This window comes from Fringilla coelebs (genome assembly GCF_963513975.1).
Source record: "Fringilla coelebs genome assembly, chromosome: 15".
Lineage (NCBI taxonomy): Eukaryota > Metazoa > Chordata > Aves > Passeriformes > Fringillidae > Fringilla > Fringilla coelebs.
Window position 1 is genome coordinate 18,422,774 of NC_140041.1, and position 7,336 is coordinate 18,430,109.

Sequence of the window (7,336 nt, forward strand, 5' to 3'; positions counted from 1 at the left end):
AGTGTTAGAACCTGACTTGCTCAAGCAGCTGAGGGAGCTCTTCTGTGTCCTAGAACTGTGTTTAATTAGGCTCATTGCCAATCAATGCTATTGATCTGCACAGACACAGCACAGGAGCTCCTTCCTGCTCTTCACTCACTGTAGCAAACACCAAATCCACCCAATGAATTCAGTTTTAAATGTGATTTTGTTTCAACATGAAAGTTTCTATTTTAGTAACTGAACATCAAAAATAAAGGTTAGGAAAATCAAACACCTTTTTCAAAATTTAAGGAAAATTTAATCAATATGCCTTAAATTATTTTACAATAACTACAATACTGACAAGCATAACGTTTTCCAAATGGTGTTTTCCTTGGAAGCACTGTGGGAGAGATTCCTCTTCATCCACCCAGCAGAATGTGCACCATGAGGGAAGGAACCTCTGCCCACGTCCTTCAGAAACCCCAGTTAACATAAAGCTACAGACACCCCAATGTGGTCATGTTTCAAGTGTGACAGAATCACAGATCCCTTTTGCTTTTAAGCATCTGTTTTCTACTTCATAATTTAAGTATCTTAAATCCTGAAATACTCTCACAGCAAATGAACAAATAATTGAGACTGGAGAGCTTAGGAGGATATTGGTTAAAATACAGGAAATACTCTAATTACTTTTGTTCATTTGTGCATTTTTGGTGAGAGGGGTCAGGAAACAGGTTCCTCTTTCCTGCAGATTTATCCAGAGTCCCCCAAATCCACAGCAGCTCCTTTAACTGTTTTGGATAAAAATCTACCAATGTGTAACTACAACCCTTCGCCCTCCCCTACAAAACAAAACAAAATGAACAAAAATCACAACCCTCAAATAAACAACCAAAAGTTACTTTTTCTAAATACCTAGGAATGGGAAAGAAATCACAGGAACTTGATAAGCATGAACACGTATTAAAGCTCTGGACTCCCCAGGTCATTGAAAACAGTATTCAAGGTCCTAAAAAAGTGAACACGAGACATTTTCCATTGTTCCAGGTGATTCAAACAGGTCTAAGTTTCATGATAGCAACACGAGACAGTTGTTTGCAGCTGTTTCTGGTCCAAGTCCATGTTCCAAGCTGGGATTTTCCTTTTGGCCCCCAGAGTCTGTTCAGAAGACGGAGATGAGGGCGAAGACTCCGTACAGCAACGCGCAGGGGTAGGCCACAAGCAGCTGCTGACCCTCCATGGCTAAGGCAGAGATAAAGATCTTGGAAGCAGAAAAGCTGCACCAGCCAATAATTCCAGCCGTGAGAATAATCCCCATCATCCCCCTGCAAAGGCAGAAAGAACAGAATTCCTGTGAGCCCTGTGTATATCCACCTGCAGGAGTCACACCTGGACTCATCCAACACCTTGTGCAGGCTCTGGGATGAATTTCAGCATTTGGCATTAAAAGAAATATTCCCACTAAAAGCACTGGGAAAGCCCTGGCACAGGTGCCCAGAGCAGCTGTGGCTGCCCCTGGATCCCTAGCAGTGCCCAAGGCGAGGCTGGACATTGGGGCTTGGAGCAAACTGGGACAGTGGAAGGTGTCCCTGCCATGGCAGCAGTGGCACTGGATGGGCTCTTCCAACCCAAACCATTCTGGGATTCTAGAATTTTAGAACAGTATCTGTCAATTATTACAGTAGAAAGACGCTCAAAATTAACTCTATGCATATGAAGATTTCAAAGCAGTGAGTAAAAGAACTGTGCCAAGCTGTTTCTTTTCAGTCCCTAAATTCTCAGAGCCAAGACAAATAATTCTCATTTTCTTGTATTTGTAAAATCCTAATTTGTGTCTTCAAAAATAATTACTTTCGGACTTTACAGGTGCTGAGACCAGTCAGATTCAGAGCTGGCTGAAAACACACCTGAGACTGCTCTTGGAGCCTAGGTATTCAAAAGCTGTTTAATGACATAGAGGTCAAGCCAGGATTCACCCCCTTTCCCACAGTAAATACCTGAAACCATTGATAATTAATTCTTGCCCTTACTGAAGATTCCTGTCACACCCAAATGATACACAGCTGCAGCACTGAAGGTGCAAACTCCTCCCAGTGATCCCCTCCCCATGCCAGGAGGGCTCTGTGCCCAAGGGGCACAGGGCAGCACTTACTGCAGCGAGAAGACGATGGCGAAGGAGGAGAGCAGGATCATGGGCAGCAGGCAGTAGCCCAGCACGCTGGCCACGCAGCCGAAGGACACCCCGGTGATGCTCATCAGGTTCAGCAGGCAGAACATGCCCAGGCAGCCGATGGCGCTGATCCCGTACACGTACCCGAACTGGATCTTGCCAGCCTGCAGCCGGGCACAGCACGGGGTCACATGGGGTCAGGATGGGGTCAGGATGGGGTCAGGATGGGGTCAGGATGGACCTGGTACAGCATGGGGTCAGCATGGGGTCAGCATGGACCTGGTACAGCATGGGGGTCAGCATGGACCTGGTACAGCATGGGGTCAGCATGGACCTGGTACAGCATGGGGTCAGCATGGACCTGGTACAGCATGGGGTCAGGATGGGGTCAGGATGGGGTCAGGATGGACCTGGTACAGCATGGGGTCAGCATGGACCCGGCACAGCACAGGGTCACATGGGGTCAGGATGGGGTCAGGATGGGGTCAGGATGGACCCGGCACAGCATGGGGTCAGCATGGGGTCAGGATGGACCTGGTACAGCACGGGGTCAGCATGGACCCGGCACAGCACGGGGGTCAGCATGGGGTCAGCATGGACCCGGCACAGCACGGGGGTCAGCGTGGGACCAGCACAGGATGGAAAGAGCACAGGATGGGATCAGGATGGAAGCAGCCCAGGGAGCAGATCCACCCCCCCTGGAACACAGCAGGGGCGGGCACAGGCACTGTCTCCCAGCCCCAGCTCCCTCGCTCCCATCCCACAGGAAGTGTTTCCCTCCCCAGAGTCCCAGGACACTTCATGCTCCTGGAGCCTGGAATTCCTCCTGACTCTGTGGATCTTAATGAACAGGTTCTGATCTGGTTGCTGTTCTTTGATCTCAGCCCAGGAACCGTTTAGGGTTTAATCAAGGACTTCTCATGCTGATTGATTACTTGCAATAATGATCTTTACAGAACTGGTGTGTAAAGACAACAAAACTCTAATTCAGGAACTTCTTGACAAACCCAGAGCTGAAGTCCTTTAATTTGTGGTAGAATGCACGAAATTATGGCAAAAAGAAAATTATTTTTAAAAATCCCAGGAACAGCTGAGCTGCCAAGCACTGAGTGTGAACTTGGGATTAGCTGAGGGAGAGTTTCAAAAGCCAAACCCAAACTTTGCTTGTTCACAAGCAGAGGGGAAGCACATGTAAGTTATGTCCTCGTATTCAGGTCATTTCCTGGTTTTCCCAGGCTGAGACTGCTGCTTCCCCTCCAGCACCTGCCCAAGGCACCCTGCAGGACACGGAGCTGTGCAGCTTCCAGGGTGCCCCCCTCCAACAACTTCCAAACTAGATGAGCTTAGACCCAGCTCTCCTCCTTCCCAAGCAGCACAGGAAACAATCACACCAGCTGCAACCTCTGTGCCAGGCTCAGCCCACTTCCTTTCACCACATTTCATGGATTTTTTTTAAAAGCACACACGAGAAATAAATTTTTAGGAAAAGAAAATTCAAACTTATCTATTATAAACATGTTCATTAATTTGACTGGCCTACTTTCCATAAATAGAAGTTACTTATTAAAGTAGGCTTGAAGGCCCCTTGGCACCAAAGCGTGTTTTAACTGTCACAGCAACGTGAAAGTTTAGGCAGAAATGACAAGCAGTACCTGAAGCATTTAAAGCTAAACAGATTAAAACCCCTGAAGCTTTCAATGCCAAGGAACACTGTTTGCTGTCATCTGTGAGCCATCAAAGCACAATTATTCCAATTAAACTCAGTTAGAAAAACTGACCAGGCTCCAGCAGGGCCCCTGAGCAACACAAGCAGTGTGAAAGCAGGCTTGCTCCAGAGTGAGCTGACACTGAAATCCCACCTGGAGTGACAGAGCTCATCCATCCCAGCAGTGTGAGAGGCCCCAGTGCCTCTCCTATGCAAACACAAATTTCTGTCCTGTGCAGAATGAGGAGCTGGACTCTGATGATCCCTGGGGGTCCCTTCCCACTCAGGACACTCCATGGAAAGGATGAGCTTTCCTGGCCCTCATGCCCGGACTCCAGGAGCCCTGCAGGTGCCACAGTCCCTCTGGCCCGTTGCCCAGCAGAGCTGTGCCCAGCAGCCCCTGTGGCAGTGTCTCACCAGCAGCAGGGTGGCCCCAAAGGCCAGGCAGAAGACCATGGGCCCGGCCAGGTCCGTCTCGTTCATGATGGTGCCATCAGCCACCTTCAGGGGGTGCAGCACCGTTAGTGTTTTCTGCCAGATGTGGTCGAAATTGATCCCCAATTCTGCAAGTGAACAGAACATGGATTTCATTTCTTCCCTTCCTGGCTGCCCCACTTGCTCCCCTCTTTGTCTGCCCTCTCCACTTCCCATCTCCCCCAGATCTGTGATAGGCACCAGGGAATTGAGCCCTCCCCTCTTTCCTCCTGCTGCCTGCACACATTCCTGGTCTCAGGTGCTGGGAAATGCCCAGGTGGTTTCTGAAGGACCAGGGAAGAGCCCAAGCACAGAGTTCTGGGTTCACAGAGGTCCTTTAAGCCCAGTTCCCCGATCCTGTTTTATTTATGTAAATAACATAATAAAAAAGCCCAGGGGGTGGAATGTATCATGCCTGGGGACAGGTGACAGATGCCTGTCTCTCCACCCTGTAACAGGGACAGTTTATTCAGTTGCTGGGAACTGAAAAATAACAGAAATAAGCTGGAAACTGATCCCAGCAAGCCAGACTTAGCTGAATATCCAGCATGGCACTCTGCACAGGCTGTACTCCACACAGGCATTTCTGCAGTGTTTAGCATTCCTTGTTAGCAATGAAACATTCCTGTTCTAACCAAGAATCAACTCACGGCACCTGCAGGCACTTACTTTACAAAGTGGGCAGTGACAATTATTATTTGCAACATGAGGAATATTAAGTATTTTGCCACAAAGTCAGGTCTCCCAGTTAACTGATTTAATCTGCCACAGAGCAGCTGGTGTGAAGCAAGAAAGCACAAATTCCCAACTGCAGAAGTTCACACAAGAGCACGAATTCACATGCCAAAATACAGGTTAAAAAAAAATCAATGAGAATTTCAAACGCACTGAGCACTCCCAGCAGCAGGGAATGCACACACTGCTACCAACTTACCCCCAAACTAGGAGGAGTTCTGGATTTAGGCCACAGCAAAGTTATACCTTCTAATAGCGGAGGCTCATCCTCAAAGTTGCTTCCATAAAAAGACTGTGCTGAGGCCGGAGTGTAGCCCTGTGTGGGCTGGTAGATCTGCCCCGTGTAGGGCTGCTGCTGCTGCATCATGTCAGGGGGCACAAAGCCGGCCTGCTGGGGGTACTCATAGCCTCCATAGGGCCTGCAAAGCACAACGCCACGTTAGAGCACACCCAGGGCTGCTGCTGAAACACTCCTGCAAGGCAAAGCTTCTTCCAGTCAGTATGTCACAGCCAACCTTCCCATCTGTCTTAAAAAGTTCCATGATGCAATACCATAGGTCCTCCATAAAAAGCCCCAATCAAAGCTACCCTCTGCCCTAAACAACTCTTCAGGTATTCTTGCCACGAATCTATCCCAAGTCTCACCACAAAGATTTCCATAAACATTTTCCAAAATGTTTAACTATGGAAACAGAAGGAAAATGCAGAACTTCTCATGTTAGCAGAGTCCAGCACAGGGGGCACATTTGTTCAGGTCACAAATAGCACTGACCTGCTCCATCCATCTCAGGGATCACTGGGAGGGAGCAAAGCCCTCAGCCCAAGGCTGGATGTTGACAGGGGGCTGCCAGGATCCCCCTGCCCCACAAACACCCTCCACACCTCTCTGCTGCAGCCTGGGAGTCACCAGGACATTGTAGGCTCACTTAGGTGACACTAATTCCTAGCTCCCAAGTGAGTGACAGGAGATGGAGCTGCAGAAGAACAGTATTTCTTCTCCCAAGGACATGCACATCACTCATATAATTAAGATTGTTCATATAACTTGTCCTTCAATCTTCTAATATTTGCTCTGAAATCTACCAGGCAGAGAATTAAACACAAAATTCCTTCAGATCTCCATGTACAGACAGTGAGTTCAGCTCTCCATCAAAGAGAACAAATGGGACTCATTTCCAGAAACCACCAGCTGGCTGAAGTGCCAAACCTTTCCTGGAAACACAGACTGTCCCAGAAGTATCCTAAGGAAGCCTAGAGGAGAGCTGGAGAGGGACTTTGAACAGGGGCCTGGAGTGCCAGAACAAGGGGAATGGCTTCCCAATGGCAGAGGGCAGGGCTGGGTGGGATACTGGAAAAGAATTGTTCCCTGGCAGGGTGGGCAGCCCTGGCACAGATGCCCAGAGCAGTTGGGGCTGCCCCTGGATCCCTGGCAGTGCCAAGGCCAGGCTGGACACTGGGGCTGGAGCACCTGGGACAGGGGAAGGTGTCCCTGCCATGGCAGGGGTGGGACAGGTAAGATCTGGGGTCCCCCAGGCCGGGCCCGGCAGGGCACACGAGTTACTTGCTGTACGGCCGCCCGCTGTAGTCGTAGGGCTGCGCCTGGTCCTCGATGCTGTAACTGGTCTGGAAGAATTCGGTGTTGAAGCCGTCGAACCCGGACATCGCCCCCTCTGCAAGAGACCAGCGAGGCGGGTTGCGGCCGGCCCGAGCGGCCCCGCGCGGCGCTGCCCGCTGCTCCTCCCGCCGCTCGGCCCCGCCGCGGGCCCGGGACCTCGCGCTGCGCCCCGCGCCCGCCCGCCGCTCCGCCCCGCGCCCCGTTCCCTGGGCCGTCTCTGTCCCGCGCTCCCGGCCGCTCCGTCCCCGGGGTGCCCCTCCGTTCCCGGGGTGCCGCTCCGTCCCCGGGTCCCGGCCCCACCTGCGGCCCCGGCCCGGCCCCGCTCCGCTCCCGCCGCCGCGGCCCCTGCGACGTGTCACGGCCGCGCCTCCACTTCCGGGACACCGCGCGCCGCTCCGCGCACGCGCGGGACGGGACTGCCCCGGGACGGCCCCGCCTCAGCCCCGGCCCCGCCTCAGCCCAGCCCAGCCCGGCCCGGCCCGGCCCGGCCCGGCCCAACCCTCCCTCAGCCCCTCCTCAGCCCGACCCTCCCTCAGCCCCGGCCCGGCCCTCCTCAGCCCGACCCTCCCTCAGCCCCGGCCCGGCCCGGTCCGGCCCTCCTCAGCCCCTCCTCAGCCCGACCCTCCCTAAACCCGATCCTCCCTCAGCCCCGGCCCGGCCCGGCCCTCAGCCC

General features: G+C 52.2%; 1 protein-coding gene across 1 annotated transcript; it reads right to left on the bottom strand.

The window, feature by feature from the left end:
* Window positions 1-278: 278 nt before the first annotated feature.
* YIPF5 (Yip1 domain family member 5) lies at window positions 279-7,064 on the bottom strand. Its single transcript, XM_084215882.1, has 6 exons — window positions 6,964-7,064; window positions 6,610-6,718; window positions 5,295-5,467; window positions 4,257-4,402; window positions 2,117-2,298; window positions 279-1,289 (listed from the first exon to the last, which is right to left on the bottom strand). The coding sequence occupies exons 2-6, from the start codon at window positions 6,708-6,710 to the stop codon at window positions 1,127-1,129; spliced, it is 765 nt and encodes a 254-aa protein (XP_084072008.1). The 5' UTR covers window positions 6,711-6,718; window positions 6,964-7,064; the 3' UTR covers window positions 279-1,126.
* Window positions 7,065-7,336: the final 272 nt, after the last annotated feature.